Here is an 18,689-nt window from a genome sequence, read left to right as displayed (position 1 = left end):
CAGCAGCAAAGATGTAAACAAGACAAACATTTCTGGAAAAGCCTTAAACGACCTACTTATCAATCTTTTCCAGAGTTTTCGTAATAACTACGTAGAAACCAGAATGTTCCATATTGGAGCATTGGCTAATAGTGCTTTAATTAAATTACCTTCAAGTTCTTCTATTTTAATGCCACTTACTAAAGACTATGAAACTAAGAAACCAATTTTTAATAGGTTAACTTAAATTTTGGTTTAAATTATTTTGGTTCTGATTATCCGTAATTGTTGAGACTTCGTAGTCTCAAAGACAACACAAAAGTTTCCTCAGTTTTCTATATGGAATCAGAAGTAAATTTTTTAACCTATGTAGGAACATCAATGTTATATCAGGTTGTAAAACAAAACTGCTTTAAAAGTAATTAGTAAGATCTGAGTCTATACACTGACATCGTGTCCAAAAATTACTCTAAATCTGAGACAACTAACATCAGTACTAATCATAATACACACTGGGAAAGAGAATAAAAAAATATGCTCACTGCCCTAATTTGACACCTGAATGAACTTCTTGGCAGAGTTCTATGAAGAAGAGAGAATGACAAACACATACCTCCTCCATCGGCCTCTTTGATATCATCTTCAATAGCTTCATCAATTGCTTCATCAAACTCATCAAATCTAAAATATATACAATGATCACATTATAGCCTGTCCTGGCTTTTTTTTTGGTTTAATTATTTTTATTTATTTATTTATTTTTGAGATGGAGTATTGCTCTGTCGCCAGGCTGGAGTGCAGTGGCACCATCTCGGTTCATTGTAACCTCTGCCTCCCGAGTACCTGCGACTACAGGCATGTGCCACCACACCTAGCTAATTTTTGTACTTTTAGTAGAGACGGGGTTTCACCATTTGGCCAGAATGGTCTGCATCTCTTGACCTCGTGATCCAAGTGCTGGGATTACAGGTGTGGGCCACCGCACCCAGCGGCCTTTTATTTTTAAAGATTACCTTTAGCAGATGTCTGTTACTGTCTGATTGTTTATGTCCCCTCAAAATTCACATGTTGAAATAATAAATCTCAAGGTGATGGTATTAGGAGGTGGGGTCTTTGGCAGAGCCCTCATGTATAAGATTAGTGCCCATATAAAAGAAGCCAGAGAGAGACCCTTTGTTTCTTCCACCATATGGGGTTACAGTGAGAAGATGGCCATCTACGAAGGAGAAGGCCTTCACTAGGCATTAGGTCTACCCTAAAGAGTCCCCTCATCCCTTCTGTGATTAAGAACACCCTAGAAGGTGCCATCTATGAACCAGAAAGCAGGCCCTCACCAGACACCATACCTGCCAGTGCCTTGACCTTGGACTCCCTAGCTTCTAGAACCGTGAGAAATAAATTTCTGTCGATTATAGGTTATCCAGTTTACGGTTACTTTCTGATAGCAGTCAAATTGGACTGAGACAACGTCAGCAAAAATTTTTATAAAGGGCCAGATGATAAATATTTTAGGCTTTTCAGACAATGCAGTCTCTGTTGTAACTACTCAACTCTGCTACTGTAGTGCAAAGCAGCTACAGACAACATGTAAGTAAATGATACAGATGTGTTTCAATAAAACTTTATGAGCATTAAAATTTGAATTATAGGTAATTTCCATATAATTTTCACAGGATATTATTTTTCTTTTGATCCTTTTTTTCAAGCATTTATAAAAACCACTTTGAGGTCACGTTGTACAAAAACTAGAAGTGAGCTGAATTGGGCCCACAGGCCATAATTTGCCAACTCCTAATTATACAAATCACATGGCAAAGTAAGTAAAATAAAATTACAGATCCATAAATACTATTAATTCCTAATAATATGTCTAGGCACAGTGGTTTACATTTGTAATCTCAACACTCTGGGAGGCCAAGGCAGGTAGATCACTTGAGCCCAGGAGTTCAAGACCAGCCTGGGCAACATGGTGAACCCCCGTCTCTATAAAGAATACAAAAAATTAGCTGAGTGTGTGGTGTGTGCCTGTAGTTCCAGCTACTTGAGGGGCCGAGACAAGAGGATTGCTTGAGCCCAAGAGGCAGGGGATGCAGTAAGCCAAGATTGCACCATTGCACTCCAGCCTGGGGGACAGAGTGAGACCCTGTCTCAAAAAAAAAAAAAGTCCCAATAATAGGGCTATATTATTACTGCTATTGAAAATTATATTATTACTAAAATTCATACATGAAAGGTTAAAATTTTAGAACTAGGTAAAAGTACTTCTTGAAGCTGTTTACCTTGACTTAAAGAAAAGGATCAAGACTAAAGGATTCCTAAGATTTCTTCACATATAAAATGCCTTTTACTTCAGGGCTCAGCCAAATCTCAAAACAAGTTACGAAGTAACTTGTTTAAAACTATGCTAAAAATGGTAATTACTAGCCATGTGTGGCTATTTATATTTAAATTCATTAAAATTTAAAATTCTGTTCCTCATTAGATATAATTCAAGTATTTAATAGTCATATATGGCTACGGCCACTGTATCAGACATCAAAGAAATAGAACACTTCCATCACCAGAGTATATTATATTGAAGAGGGTGAGATTACAAGCATACAATGGATTAACAACAGCATCAAAATTAAAAGCTGGGGCTGGGTGCAGTGGCTCAGCACTCTTGGTAGGCTGAGGCAGGAGTATAACTTGAGCCCAGGAGGTTGAGACCAGTCTGAGCTATATGGTGAGACCCTGTTATCTACAAAAATTAAAAATTAAAAACATTAGCCAGGTATGGTGATGTGTGCCTGTAGTCCTAGCACTTTGGGAAGCTGAGGCAATAGGACTGCTTGTGCATAGGAGTTCCAGGCTGCAGTGAGCTGTGATCATGCCACTGCACTCCAGTCTGTGCAACAGAGTGAAACCCTGTCTCAAAAAAAGAAAAAAAGACTAAAAGCTGGAGGCTGGGAGTGGTTGTATACACCCATAGTCCCAGCTACTTGGGAGGTCGAGCCAGTAGGATGGCTTGAGTCCATAGTCCCAACTACTTGGGTGTCTGAGGCAGTTGGATGGCTTGAGCCCACGAGTTGGGAGTCCAGTCTAGGCAACATAACAAGACCCCATCTCTAGACTAAATATCCGGCCTTCATAGTTAGAATATATAATTTCAAAGGACTCATAAATTTCAGATGGAGAGCTCTTCTTTTACAATGTAATTTTTACTGGCTGCATAGTATCTCATCTTACACATGTACCATATTTAGTCAAAACAGTTTATTTCCAATTTTTCACAACTGCATATTTTGAGAAACATTCTGGTAGCTGTAGTGCGGATTTTTCTTAAGTTCTGAGAAAGTAAAACTCAGCACATCCATTCATTAGGGTAGAATAGCAGATACAGATAAAGCCAGATGCCAGATGCAAAGTTAACTGAAAACAGCGTTTGTCCTGAGGATAGGGTGCAGCTGTAAGGTCGCATAATAACCTATTTCTTTGAGTGACTACTTTCTTACTGAGAAATTTGTTTGCTAAAATCAAAGACCATCAGAACTTCAGGTATCTGAAACTATTTCAGAAAGAATGAAACATTCCACTCTTGCCTTAATGATAATCTAAGTCATTTTTAATGCAACTAAACAGTCTTGATTTATATCCCAGATGCAGATAAAAGATAATCAGATAAAAGATTTCTGAACACAACACTCCATGTATCTATATTCCCTTGGTCTTGGTTGTCTCATCTGTGATGGTGGATTAACACAGATTATCCCTTTAAGCTCTAAAATTATATACGAGTAAAATAGGAATTTAGGGTAAACTATGTTTTTTCGTATAAAATGTATTATGTAATGCATTTATTTTATACTCTACCTAGTTCCAAAATGACTGACATATTACAAAACAACTCAAACATGATATGTATTTCATTCGTACATGCTTATGTGCAATTTCCTTCCTCCCCTTCTTTCTTCCCTTCCTTTCCTTCCCTCCTCCCCGCCATCCTCTCTCTTACAGAGTCTATGATGCCCAGGATGGTCTTGAACTTCTGGACTGAAATGATCCTCCTGCCTCAGTCTCCCAAAGTACTGGGATTTCAAGTGTAAGCCACCATGCCCAGCCAATTTATGTGCAATTTCATTTGTGAGAAACGCTAGGTGAACGCAGAAAACTGCACCTAGCTGAACTGAGTTGCACAGCAATATACAAAACACACATACCCAAGACATCTACCAGTAACATCAGTTCAGTATGTGTTATAAACTATAGCCTTTTGCATGTGATGTTATACTTTTCTGATTTCAGATAAACCTCCTTCTGCCACCACATCATAATTTACAAACTGCAATTCTCTGCTTCCACAGACAAGCTTCAGGTCTTTTCTCAGTATAAAACGCCATAGTTAATGTAGTATTTATGTATTTCTTACTTATTTAACATATGTCAAATGGTGCTCTCATTTTTAGTATATTCCTATCTTTTTTAATGCATTGCCAATGAAGTCTTTAATGTATGTCTCTAACCCCATATTTTCCATAATCCCTAAGGTTTTTCCTGTATAATTTTGCACAGCATGGTGATTTTTAAAAATACATGTTATGTTGCAGCAGAACTGACTTTACATTTGCACTTTCCATCTGTCAGCTTTGACTTCATACATATAGAAGAATACTTTTTATTTTTTGAAGTGTTTTTTTAAAGACTAGGATGGGCACTATTCCCGTGTATATGAGATTTTACCCTAACTGATTCTCCCATATTTTTATAAAGTTTTAACACTAACAATAGAGGCAAATTCCTCCATGATTACTGATGTAAGTTTATAAATAAGAAGCAAGTTCAAAGTTAAGAGTTTTATAAAATCCACTGTTTTCCTTTTCCATTTCCAGTTATTCAAGTTAAAAAACTGCTTTGGTGTTATCCCAGATTTTAGAAGCTGTAGGCTGAAAAATGATCTAAAATAACTAACATAAATTATTATTTGAATGAGACAGCATGATTTAGTGGAAAGAACACTAGACTGGAAGATAGGGTTTTAGAAGATAAGGTTTCTAGGATTAGCTACTAACAATGACCATGGAAAAATTTCCTTTTCTGGTGTCTTTGGTGTTAAAAGGTAAACCAGGTAATATTTACTGATTCTTTCACTAGGTACTAACGAAGCATTAATTATCTGTCAGCACTATGCTAGGTATAGGGGACACAAGTCCATGTAAAAGAGACATAGTCCTTACCTTCATGCTAACAATCTAGCGATGATGAAAAATGTTAGTAAGTCATCACAACCACACTCATTACAATTATAAGTGCTTTCAGGGAAAAGAACTGGTTGCTATGAAGGCACATAATGGGGGGATTTCACATAGAGGAGGTTAACAAGCTAAAACTGAAAAGGAAAGTGCAGGTAAACAGTATGTACAAAGGGACTAAAAGGAGATGCAGCAAATGCAGAGAGTGTAAGGGAAAATGTGATAAGACAGAGTTGGAGATGGAAGTAGAGATGAGACTATGCAGTGCCTTACTGGCCTTGTTAAAAGTATCAATGCTTGGCCAGGTGTGGTGGCTCACGCCTGTAATCCCAGCACTTTGGGAGGCTGAAGCAGGTGGATTACAAGGTCAAGAGATTGAGACCATCCTGGCCAACATGGTGAAACCTCATCTCTACTAAAAATACAAAATTTAGCTGGGCGTGGTGGCGGGCGCCTGTAGTCCCAGCTACTTGGGAGGCTGAGGCACGAGAATTGCTTGAACCCGAGAGGTGGAGGTTGCAGTGAGCGGAGATGGCGCCACTGTACTCCAGCCTGGTGGCAAGGCAAGACTCCACCTCGGGAAAAAAAAAAAAAAAAGGAACAATCCTTATCCCAAGAGCTATGGAAATCTGAAAAACTATATTAAAGCAAAAGAGGATGACATGAACAGATTTACATTTGGAAAAGATCACTCTGCTCTAAAATTCTATGACTAGGCTGGGCGTGGTAGCTCACAGCTATAATCTCAGCACTTTGGGAGGCTGAGGAGGGCAAATCACCTGAGGTCAGGCGTTCGAGATCAGCCTGGCCAACATGGTGAAACCCATCTCTATGAAAAATACAAAAGAAATTACCCGGGCGTGGTGGTGGGCACCTGTAAGCCCAGCTATTTGGGAGGCTGAGGCAGGGGAATCACTTGAACTGAGCTGAGATCGTGCCATTGCACTTCAGTCTAGGCAACAAGAGCGAGACTCAGTCTCAAAAAAAAAAAAAAAAGAAAAAAAGAAAAAAAATTATATGACTAAAGATAGAAGGCAAGAAATACATATATACAACTGCTAATAATCAGCATGATAGGAAAAGCATATACTTCTGGATCATGCTGTGTACTTGCAAAATAAATCCTCTTTCACTGTAGACATTTCCACACATTTCATACCTGTAACTTATACATTTCCTTGTTCTTGTTGACCTCCTTTCAAGCAAGTTTGCTTTGGATTTTTTGGAATCTTTTTTCTTTTCTTCTTGATCTTCAGAAAAGTCCGGCTCCTTAAAAAATACGATAATAAGCATTGAGGTTATTCCTTATGACAGAACAAAGTTCCTTGGGATAAACAGTTTTGTAATCTCCATCTAGGTAGCACATGTGAAAGGTCTGAAAAAGTTCGAGATGACTCCCTCTAGAAGTGAATAAACATGGCAACATCGAGTATACAGATTAAAAAGAATGCTGGTGATTAAAGGATGAAATCCTTCTGTATTAAAATTCTTATGCTTTTGTGAGTTTACAACCAGTACTTGTTTTAAAACAGTCATGATGAATTTTTTCCACTGATACATCTTTTAACAAATAAACTTGCAACAGAAGATGTTCAACAGGTATGCTGCCCGAATGAAAGATTTAGAAGAAAGGGGTTGCTACTCAAGGAAATAACTTGACAGGCCATTTAAGCTTGTGATTTAATTAAGCCGGAATGAAATTACTTATACACATTTTTACAAATTACAAAAATTTACAAACTATGTAAATTACAAAACCACATTATATGCACTTTCACTCATGATATATACACCTTAAGTTATAAATTAGACTAATAAATGCAAAACAAAGGTAATCCTTCAAAAATCCCAAACTGTGATGAACAATACAAACTGAAGTTTTCAACAATCCCCAAAGTAAAAATTAAAAATCAAATCTCTCCTAACTATTGTTTAGTCATTTTACATAAACAGCATGCAAAACAAGCTAACAACACACTATAAAGTTCAGTGTAAAAACAGGAAACATACTCCAAAGGTAAAAGCCGTTAAGTTTAGTTTAGATGTGATATCACATTTTGGAGTCACCTGCATACATAAAATTTCAATCATGAGGGATTATGGGTGATTTCTCAAAGGTCTTAAATTTCCATTTTTAATACTAGTATATCATAGATTTAAAACCACCGTCCAGGCACAGTGGCTCACCCCTATAATCCCAGCACTTTGGGAGACTGAGACGGGCGGATCACCTGATGTCAGGAGTTCAAGACCAGCCTGGCCAACATGGTGAACTCCTGTCTCTACTAAAAATACAAAAATTAGCCAGGTGTGGTGGCGGACACCTGTAATCCTGGCTACTCAGGAGGCTGAGGCAGGAGAATTGCTTGAACCCAGGAGGCAGACACTGCAGTGAGCAGAGATTACGTGCCATTGCACTCCAGTCTGGATGACAAGAATGAAACTCCTTCTCAAAGTAAATAAATAAAACCACTAACATTACATAAGGTGGGTAAAATTTTAGAGCATTATGACAATCTCCCATTTAAAAATATTACAAATCAGAAACTTACTTGTGGAGGAATGATGTTTTCAATACTGATACCGACATACACCAAGCGTTCTTTTCTTTAGGTGAAAAACAAACAAAATACATGAGATTTGCTGAAAATAAAATTGTTACATAAACATCACGAATACACACAATGTTAAAATTACAATTTCATGTTAATAGCAGAGGGTAAGTCACAGAAATGTTAGCTATTATTTACTTATTTATTTAGAGACAAGGTCTCACTTTCTTGCCCAGGCTGGAGTGCGGTGGTGCAATCTCAGCTCACTGCAACCGCCACTTCCCAGGTTCAAGTGATTCTCCTGCCTCAGCCTCCCAAGTAGCTGGGATTACAGGTGAGCGCCACCACACCAGATAATTTTTGTATTTTTAGTAGAGATGGGGTTTTGCCATGTTGGCCAGGCTGGTCTCAAAATTCCTGGTCTCAAATTCCACCCACCTTGGCCTCTCAAAGTGCTGGGCTTATAGGCGTGACCACTGCTCCTGGCCCATGTTAGCTATTAAGTATAAAACTTTAATATAGTATTAGTATGTGTGGGGAGCTCAACATTTCCTAGGGTTAAGATAACAATATAACAATATCTTGACTTACACTGGTCAAATAAAACCTATAACTGAAATAAGACAAGCAACTTCATAAAGAGTTATGCTATGACGAGTTGATATGCTTAGATGGAAAGCCACCTTTGATTAGACAAATTAGACCTTTGTTATGCTGGAGAAAGTTTTTAGTAATATTTCGGGTGTATGTATTAACATTTATAATCTCATGGTAATAAATATTGCTATAAAAATTATGTAAACAAAATCTTATCAAGGTCCCAGTGAATGACACTGAGACCATTCATTCCTTCCTGTTGAAAGAGAAGAAAGCAATGCAGACATATAGCTCTGCTCTAGAAGGCCATAACTGAAGATAACTATAGCCAGGAAATGAAGACTTGAGCCAATGACATCTCCATAGTTTCATTTCCAAGAAACAAACCTTTGCTGATTTTAATTAAATTATATATTAAAAAACAGCAGGATGGCTGGGTGTGGTGGCTCATGCCTGTAATCCGAGGCACAAGGTCCCTTGACACTAGGAATTCAAGACCAGCTGGGCAACATAGTGAGACGCCTGTTTCTATAAAAATTAAAAAAATAAAAATTGGCCAGGTATGGTGGCACACACCTATTGTCCCAGTTACTCAGAAGGCTGAGATGGGAAGATTACTTGGACTCAGGAGTTTGAGGTTGCAGTGAGTTTTGATCATGCCACTGCACTCCAGCCTGGGTATCAAGAGTGAGACCCTGTCTCTTATTAAAAAAAAAAAAAAAATGCAGGTGTTTTCCCTGGTTCTCTGAAAGTTAATCCAATTCAAGGACAGCTGAGCTCTGACATGCCTCTGTATGTTAAATTGAACTGAACTGAAATAGTAACCATTCTGTCTCCCTCTGCTTGTAATGTTCCTTATATAAGGATATTAATGTATCCAGCTGGCTAGGTCTTTTAGAGTGCAGCCTTTAGTGCCCTTCTAACAAGAATATTCATGGTCTTTTTAGAGATAGATTGTGATGCTATTAAAACCAGTATGTTTAAAAATCATTCAGTGGACTTCTAAAACATCACAGAGCATCACACCATCAGGTCTGTAGACAGTTGCTTGTTAGCCACTAAATACTCACTGAAATGTACATCCATCCCTCTTTTCCACAAGACTGTAGAGACCTCTAAGGTAAAGACCACATTATATACTTCCTCATTTGATTACACTCATTGGCATAAAGTAGGTACCCAATACATGTTGCTTAAATGTTGAATGAATGCATAAACAGGGGTTGCTTAGGGAGTAAATAGGGAGTAAAATGCTCTTGTATTACGACACAGGGAGTAAGTACGGCTCTAAGCTGCTAGGATGAATGCTAAATAAGTTATTTCACAGATTTTTTAGAAGTGAATATAAGTGCTTACTTTAGAAAACTGAACGACGATGGCTAGAATTTACAGCTAGTATTTATTTTAGAAACACGTATTTTGCTGTTTAGAGCTCCTAAGATTCATATATACGTGTGTGTATACATGCACACACACACATACAAGCATTCTAGGAACTATAAACAGCAACAGCTTTGTTATCCAGATTATTAGGGAGAATCAGCAAACACCAACAACAATTGGTTAACCAGCTCTGTGTCAGACTGGTCTTCCTGTAACAGTAACTTTCCTCTCCTTTCTATACACAATCTGAGAACTTAGAATGTGATATAAAATCATAATTACAGATGTCCTCTTAAAGGATGACATTTAAAGCTGGGTGTGGTAGCTCACGCCTGTAAACCCATAGTTTTGGGAGGCCAAGGTGGGCAGATCACTTGAGGCTAGGTGTTCAAGACCAACCTGGCCAACATGGCAAAACCCTATCTGTACTAAAAAAATACAAAAATTAGTCAGGCATGTGGTGTGTGCCTGTGGTCCAAGCTACTCAGGAGGCTGAGGTGGGAGGATCGCTTGAAGGTGGGAGGCAGAGGTTGCAGTGATAGCACCACTGCACTCTAGCCTGGATGACAAAGCGAGGCTCTGTCTCCAAAAAATAAAAAAGATGCCATTTAAAAAAAGAGGATTACCTAGAGTAGGAGAGAAAGTAAAGGAACTAGGAAATTGGAGACAGTAATATAAACAAATATTGTGGCATACTTTAAAACATCAATTTCTAAAAATCAAAATATTTAGTAATTGCAATGGCATATCCCATAGTATATAAGGCTGTTGTCAAAAGTTTTCACCAGGCTTTTACACATATAAATGGTATATGCATCAAAGGGCTCCAAAGAATAAGCAGATAAGACATTCTTAGTGGTTTACATTCTTGGCTTTTAGAAAGAATACATTCTCAGCTGGGAGTAGTGGCTCATGACTGTAATCCCAGCACTTCGCGAGGCCAAAGTAGGTAGATCACTTGAGGTCAGGAGTTCAAGACCAGCCTGGCCAACATGGTGAAATCCCCATCTCTACTAAAAATACAAAAATTAGCTGGGCATTGTGGTGCATGCCTGCAATCCCAGCTACTCGGGAGGCTGAGGCAGGAGAATTGCTTGAGCCCATGAGGTGGAAGTTGCAGTGAGCTGAGACTTCACCACTGCACCTGAACTCCAGTCTAGGTGACAAGAATGAGACTCCGTTTCAAAACAAAACAAAACAAAACTCTCTTCCTTAGTCGGTGAGCCTATTAGCTATCTACATTTCTGAGACAAATCAGCTTCAGGACATGGGAAAACCACTAATTTCTGAAAAGGATAAGCAGATTTGAGCAAGATGGAGGCAAAGGAAAAATCTAGTTTTTATTTGTAATTTAATTTAAATATCTTTAGTTATATCTTTTGCAGTGTCAAAAATAAAAACAAGAGAAACAGCACATCAAAATAGTCCTAGTAATTTCATACAGGATCATTCTTTATTTTTTAAAATGTTCTTGGAAGATATTCCAAATATCTGAAACACAAGCAGTTTATGGAAATAACCCAGGGTTTAGCTGGGTGTGGTGATGGGCACCTGTAGTCCCTGCTACTTGGGAGGTTGGGGCAGGAGCATCCCTTGAGCCCAGGAGTTCCAAGACCAGCCTGGGCAACACAGTGAGACCCTGTGTTCAAAAAAAAGAAAGAATGAAATAACCTAGCATTTCTCAATTCAAAGTACTTTTATGTCCTAGTCAATTTGAGAGATTAACTTGCCTTTAAACTAAGTAGCATCCATTACGAGCCAGAGTGCTCAAACTGGGTAGCAAAAAAAACAAAACCTTTAGGTTCTGGAGGCTGAATCCATTATTATGGTTCACCTTTGCACAAGGTAAAGTGAGAGGATCATGGGACAAGCTGATTGCCTTAAGGCAAGCTAAATTTGGAGGGCAAGACTATGAGTCAGGGGATATAAGGTAAAGAAGTAGCAAATGAAGGTAAAATCAGGAGATAATACTTAGATTTCCTCAATCATACTAGTGTATAAATGGGCATCAAGTCCTACAGATTAATCCTCTGAAAATTCTCCCTAACACCTTCACCTTATTATCACAATGCCTGGCCTAATTCAGGCCTCTCAGGTTTGCTATTCCAACAGTCCCAACTCTAATTCATTCTTCTGTTACCAGAGCATTTTTTCCTGAAATAAAGATATACTTACCTATGTCTCCTTTGATGGCCGCCCCACTTACTATAGAGAATAAGTCAAATTCCCCAGCCTGGAAAGCTATTCGCAATTTGGCCTTCCTCAGCTTTTACAAAAATCTATCTACTATTACTCACCTACTGTCACTTTTACACTTTGCCTTTGTTCATGTTTGTGCTCTTTGTCTGAAATACGTTCATCGGTATAACCTCAATTTATCTTCCAATGCCTCTCCTGAGAACCCCAAATGCTATGGGAACTAAAATGCTCCTCCACCATATTCTTGTATTGCTTTTAATATACCTCCACTTTTCTACTTTATTGTATCATTGGTTCATATGTCTGTATTCTCTAATAGAAGGTGAGTTCCATGTAAACAAGAGCTTTGTTTTTGATCTTTCCTCTTCAGTTTGGTACACAGTAGGCGAAAATGAATGTGCAGAAATAGATTAAAGAAGGTACAAATAAATATAAACTATTGTCCTGATTATGAATCCCCTTTTTAAAGATTAAGCTCAAGTTCAGTCTTAAGAACTTCATCTAAGAACCCTTCTCCAGGCTGGGCAGGGTGGTTCATACCTGTAAACCCAGCTCTTTGGGAGGCCGAGGCGGGTGGACCACAAGGTCAGGAGTTGGAGACTAGCCTGGCCAAAATGTGAAACCCTATCTCTACTAAAAATACAAAAATTAGCGAGGTGTGGTGGCGGGCACCTGTAGTCCCAGCTACTCAGGAGGCTGAGGCAAAAGAATCACTTGAACCTGGGAGGCGTGAGGTTGCCGTGAGCCAAGATTGTGCCACTGCACTCCAGTCTGGGTGACAGAGCGAGACTCTGTCTCAAAAAAAAAAAAAAAAAAAAGGCTTCTCCAACTGCTTTAGACCACCATTGCAATGCTATATTGAGAAGAGGGCATCTCTTATAGTTAGTAGGACACAATTCAGCATTTAATACTCTTTATTTCACCAATGTTAGCTGCCCATCCAAGGAGACGACAGGGATAACCAAATTATAGATCAGTTCTTATAGTTTTCTTGTATTCTCTACAATACTTAGTTATGGACACACCCTCCACAATACTTGGGCCAATATTTATTCAGAGAAGGTTCCGACAAATACTTCATTCATTTATTTATTTATTTTGAGACAGAGTCTCACTCTTGCCCAGGTTGCAGTGCAGTGGCATTCACTGCAACGATTCTCCTGCCTCAGCCTCCGAGTAGTTGGGACTACAGGTGTGCGCCACCATGCCCAGCTAATTTTTGTATTTTTAGGAGGGACAGGGTTTCACCATGTTGGCCAGGCTGACCTCAGGTGATCCGCCTGCCTCGGCTTCTCAAAGTGCTGGGATTACAGGCGGGAGCCACCATGCCCAGCTGGTTCTGATAAATACTTCAGATCAAAAGTTGGCAAACATTTCCTGTAAAAGGAAAGATAATAAGCATGCAAGCATGGCAGGTCATAAGGTCTCTGTTGCAATTACTCAATGCTGCTGTCATAGGGCAAAAGCAGCCACAGACAATATATAAACAAATGAGCAAGGTTGTGTTCAATAAAACTTTATTAACAGACAATAAAATTTGAGTATCATATGATTTTCATGTATCATGAAATATGATTCTAGTTTTTTCCCCCCAATCATTTAAAAACATAAAAAACATTCTCAGTCAGCAGGCAGTACAAAAACAAAAAGCAGGCTGGATTTGGTCCACAGACCACAGTATGCCAATCCTTGTTTTAGATGGATCCATTTATCCATACAGTGAAAGAATTCTGCTCTCACATTCCCAAACAAAACATTAACACACATATAAAAATACCTTCGTTCGGCACGCTCTTTCTTCTTTAAGGCAACATCCAAATCCTGCAACTGTTCCTCTAATTTTTCACAGAGCAGTTTCTGAAGAAGCAACATAGATAAGGGTCATTTTAAACAACTTTTAGCAATCATTTATTACATACATGTTAACTTCATGGGTAGTGTGCTCTGAGAGCTAGAAAGGGACCACACAGTAAGTGAACAATGAACAATTTTCTTGTGTTTAATCAAATAAAAGGTGCCTCAGCATCCTTTGAACAGAAGATGAGCACAGTACCTTTAAAATAAAGCACACGTTAAAGAAACATACAGCTTTGCCAAAAGAAACGCATTCTGTATCTATCCTACTGGCAATCATCAATGTTTAAAATAGCATTTGGTTCGATATGTGTATGCAAGAGTGATTATACTTTTTAAAAAAGATTCAAAGATGTTTTAAAGGGAGAAGGTTATATGTACGATAAAACACAATGATGCCAAAAACTATTTTTTAATAAAAGAGACTGGGCTGGTGTGAGTGCAGTGGTATTTACAACTAATTGATCACAACCAGTTACAGATTTTTTTGTTCTTTCTCCACTCCCACTACTTCACTTGACTATCCTTAAAAAAAAAAAAGAGACTGGAAAAAAATATACAAACAATGCTACACAGTTACTGAGTTAAAACAGAGCTGAAAAATGTAATTGATAATAAAACTGTGCTAAGCCACAGAAGTCCATTTCACAGAAAAATGCATAAAGCTCATTATTTTAATTTAATTTAATTTAATTTAATTTTTTGAGACAGATCTCACTCTGTCACCCAGGCTGGACTACAGTGGTACAATCTTGGCTTACTGCACCCTCTGTCTCCCATGTTCAAGCGATTCTGGTACCTCAGCCTTCTAAGTAGCGGGGATTACAGGAGTGTGCCACCATGCCTGTCTAATTTTTGTACTTTTAGTAGAGATGGGGTATCACCACGTTGGTCAGGCTGGTCTTGAATTCCTGGCCTCAAGTGATCTGCCTGCCTCGGCCTCCCAAAGTGCTGGGATTATAGGCATGAGTCACCATGCCTGGCCAAACTTTTATCATTTTAAAAAAATAATTATTACTACTTTTAAATTTTTTAGAGATGGAGGTCTTGCAATGCTGCCCAGGCTGGCCTCAAACTCATGGCCTTGAGTGATCCTCCTGCCTCAGTCTCCCAAGGAGCTGGGACTATAGCTATGTGTCACCATGCCTGGCTTAATCCATCATATTTTTTTTTTTTGAGACAGAGTCTTGCTCTGTTGCCAGACTTGAGTACAATGGCATGATCTCGGCTCACTGCAACCTCCGTCTCCCAGGTTCAAGCAATTCTCCTGCCTCAGCCTCCCGAGTAGCTTGGACTAAAGGCGTGCGCCACCACACCTATATAATTTTTGTATTTTTAGTAGAGAGAGGGTTTCACCATGTTGGCCAGGATGGTCTCGATCTCTTGACCTTGTATCCATCCGACCACCTCGGCCTCCCAAAGTGCTGGGATTACAGGTGTGAGCCACTGCGTCTGGCCTAATCTATCATTTTTAAGGCAAATGAAAGTAGGTTTGTGAGAGAAAAGTAACCAATGAGCACAGTAGCACAGAAATAACCTGATTCTTCAGCTTCCAAAAAAAATTTGCCTAAGATAGAAGAAAAAGAGAATCTATGTTTCTCCTAACCCTGATAACACCATCTATAAAACTACTGACAAATACAAAGTAGGCAGAAACCAAAAAAGAGGATGAAACAAAGTGATACATAGGAAGAAACATATATCCTTCCTTCGACATATCTACACTTGGTGCTTTTTGTGCTTATAACAAATACAATTAAAAAAACCGTTCATAATTTTACAAAACTTAGAGGGCTTCTGATAATTGCTTTGGAAAAAAAAACAGAAAGGAAAACCTTAAAGCTATTAATAAAAGGTAGAAATCTAAACAGAGGTAAATATTATTTACACATTGCTTTGAAGGTTAAAAATATTCATTCAGTAGCTATTAAACAGTTATTATTAATTTGAATACAAACTCAAAGACTAGGAAAACAGAAGTGGGCGGGGTCTTACATGTTGGCAAGGTGGGCAGAACCATTCTCCATCTGGGATGATCATCAGAGGAGGGCGAAGGCAGGCAGTATGGTATCCACTATCGCAAGAGTCACACAGAAGAATCTGAAATAACCACACTGACGTCAACCTAACTATGGCTAAAATTAAATGACTCTTAGGTTAAAGACATTTCAATATTTCTGAGTACTATACTGCAAAGCATTCTTTATTTGCATAAAGCTAATAAATAAAAAGCTCTGATGATTAGGGATCTGACATACCAATATTTATTTATTTATTTATTTGTTTGTTTGATGCAGTCTTGCTCTGTAGCCCAGGCAGGAGTGTAGTGGCGTAATCTTGGTTCACTGCAACCTCCGTCTCCTGGGTTCAAGCCATTCTCCTGCCTCAGCCTCCTGAGTAGCTGGGACTACAGGTGCCTGCCACGACACCTGGCTAATTTTTGTATTTTTAGTAGAGACGGGGTTTCACCATGTTGGTCAGGAAGGTCTTGATCTCCTGACCTTGTGACCCACCCACCTCGGCCTCCCAAAGTGCTGGGATTACAGGCGTGGGCCCACCGTGCCCGGCCCATGCTAATTTTTTAAAAAACCTAAAAAAAAATTAAGCTACAAAATTTAGTTAAAAATAACAAATCCTTTCTGACCTAGAGTTAGAATCCTTTTTCATTCAGCATATAGCCATAAAGGCTATAACAACATATTCTTTAAAACAAAGTTTTAAAGCTCAAGTATCAAAAACTACCCTACCACACAGAATTTTTAAAACACAAAAAATTTCCAATTTAAGCAGCATTTCAATTACTTACCTGTAAGAAACACTCATGGTTCTTTTTACCATGTAAATTCAAATAAGGAAGAGAATGAGGTATAGAAAAAGAATACAACTACATTCAGAACCGTCATGATATAATACAAAGGTTCGTAACGTCACTTAGTCTTATAGTTGCTTTATCGGTATTTAAGAGGACCAAGGTCTAAAATTTAACATAGTATGCTCGAAAATGTTTAACTTAAAAGAACACCTTTTATTTTTAAATAATTTTAGATTTACAGAAGAGTTGCAAAGATGGTACAAAGTTCTCATATACCCTTCACCCAATTTTCAACACTGTTACCTCATATAACTCTGGTACATTTATCAAAACTAAGAAATTAACATCAATACTATAAACTAAACAACAGGCTATTCAGATTTCACAAGTTTTTCCATTAATGTCTTTTGTTGAGTTTGAATCTTGGATATCATATTGCATTCAGTTATGTTTTGTTAGTATCCCCCAGTACATAACTGGGGGATTTCTTGGTCCTTTTTTGTTTTCCCTGACCAACAGTTTGAAGAGTACTATAGTAATCAGATATTTTTGGTAGACTGTCCTGAAATTTGAGTTTGTTTGATGTTTACTCAGGATTAGACTGGGGTTCTGGGTTTTGGAGAAGAACTCACAGAGGGGAAGTGCCCTGCTCACTGCATTGTATCAGTGGATACGTGTTATCAGTATGACTTACTACTGCTGGTATTAACTTTGGTCACTTGGTTAAAGTAGTATCTGTTGGTTTTATCCACTGTAAGGTCACCTTCCACACTCTATTCTCATGATAAGTACAGCCCACATTCAAGGGTAAGGGAATTAAGTTTTCTAGAAGTATCAAATAATTTGTGGATATATATTAAAATCTCAATAGTAATAAATCAATAAATAACTTGGGGGAAATGCACTGAAATTACGCCAATATCTTCTCTCTCCTTAGAGTTCTGCTCACTAGTTTTAGCAATCACTGGGATTTTGCTTGCAACGATTATTACTGTGGTGTTCTGATGGTGATTTTCTATCTCTCTTATGCCTTCTACATATGTCATTAGGAATTATTCTGTAAGGAAAATAAGTCCCTTCTTCCCCACATTTGTTTATTCAATTATTTATATCAATAGGAATTAATGAATATTTATTTTAGTCTTTGGGTTACAATCCAAAGCTATCATTATTTAATTTGTTGTTGGAACTGTTCCAGCCATGGACACAATGGAAGCTCTTTCAGCTTGTCTCTTGTGTCCTTAGGACTTGCCTGCCTTTCTTTCTTTCTTTTTTTTTTTTTTAAAGTACTTCCTTACTTTCTGGCACTACAGGATGTTTCAGGAACATCTTGTATTTTCCATGCCAAGCCTTATAACCAACCATTTCTTCAAGAAGCCCTAGCTCCTTTACTGGATAATGGTACTTGGAAACCAAGATCTGGATGCTCTGAAAGCTCATTGCTACTGGCAACTACTTTTCATCTCTCTCAGAGGACAGTGTTTATATATGTATGTATACGTATACACATATATCTTTCTGTTCCTATATTAAAATAAATATGGAGTTCATGCTAACATCTCCAGTTCTAATCTACCATCATAGGGTTCATCATAGCTCCTATTATCTATGCTTTCTTTATTTGCTCAACCCTAGTACAGATGAAGTTTCTGCAATCCTAACCTGTACCATGGGTGTGGGAGGAGGCACACCATTACAATGCATCACCACTTGCTCCCAATACCCAGGGTTTGGTAGTTACATTAGTATTGTACTTCTGGCATACAGTTGATTACATAGGTACATGCAGACTAACCTGGCCACCTAAATCCATTTATCACATAGTTTCTATAAGACATAACCTAAATTTCAAATATCAAAATTACAGGTATACTTTTAGAATTTATTTCTAAAGCGAAGATTGTTTCTACTCTGCAGTAAAGTCTCACTAAATAAATACTACCATGTACGATTTCCAAGTCTCAGATAATAATCCATTTATTTTGACTAAAACATCTAGAAAATCCCTTAGAATTCTATATTCATTTATACGTTTATTGCTTTTCTGCTGTTAAAGCTCAATTAAGACAAGGACCATGTCTTTCT

At 38.1% G+C, this 18,689-nt stretch overlaps 1 protein-coding gene across 4 annotated transcripts in view; it reads right to left on the bottom strand.

Annotated features, from left to right (window-relative positions):
- RSF1 (remodeling and spacing factor 1) overlaps positions 1 to 18,689 on the bottom strand; it is a 151,990-nt gene that overhangs the window by 12,711 nt on the left and 120,590 nt on the right. For all 4 annotated transcript variants that reach the window (XM_021926346.2, XM_021926347.2, XM_021926348.2 and 1 more), the window contains 5 exons: positions 15,788 to 15,892; positions 13,716 to 13,795; positions 7,760 to 7,814; positions 6,367 to 6,476; positions 593 to 660 (listed from right to left, as the gene is read on the bottom strand). In XM_021926346.2, coding sequence (XP_021782038.2) covers positions 593 to 660; positions 6,367 to 6,476; positions 7,760 to 7,814; positions 13,716 to 13,795; positions 15,788 to 15,892 — 418 coding nt within the window. The remainder of the gene's footprint in view (positions 1 to 592; positions 661 to 6,366; positions 6,477 to 7,759; positions 7,815 to 13,715; positions 13,796 to 15,787; positions 15,893 to 18,689) is intronic.

Source organism: Papio anubis, chromosome 12 (assembly GCF_008728515.1).
Source record: "Papio anubis isolate 15944 chromosome 12, Panubis1.0, whole genome shotgun sequence".
Classification (NCBI taxonomy): domain Eukaryota; kingdom Metazoa; phylum Chordata; class Mammalia; order Primates; family Cercopithecidae; genus Papio; species Papio anubis.
Note: the sequence above shows the minus strand (reverse complement) of the source record. Positions and strands in the feature narration are given on the sequence as shown.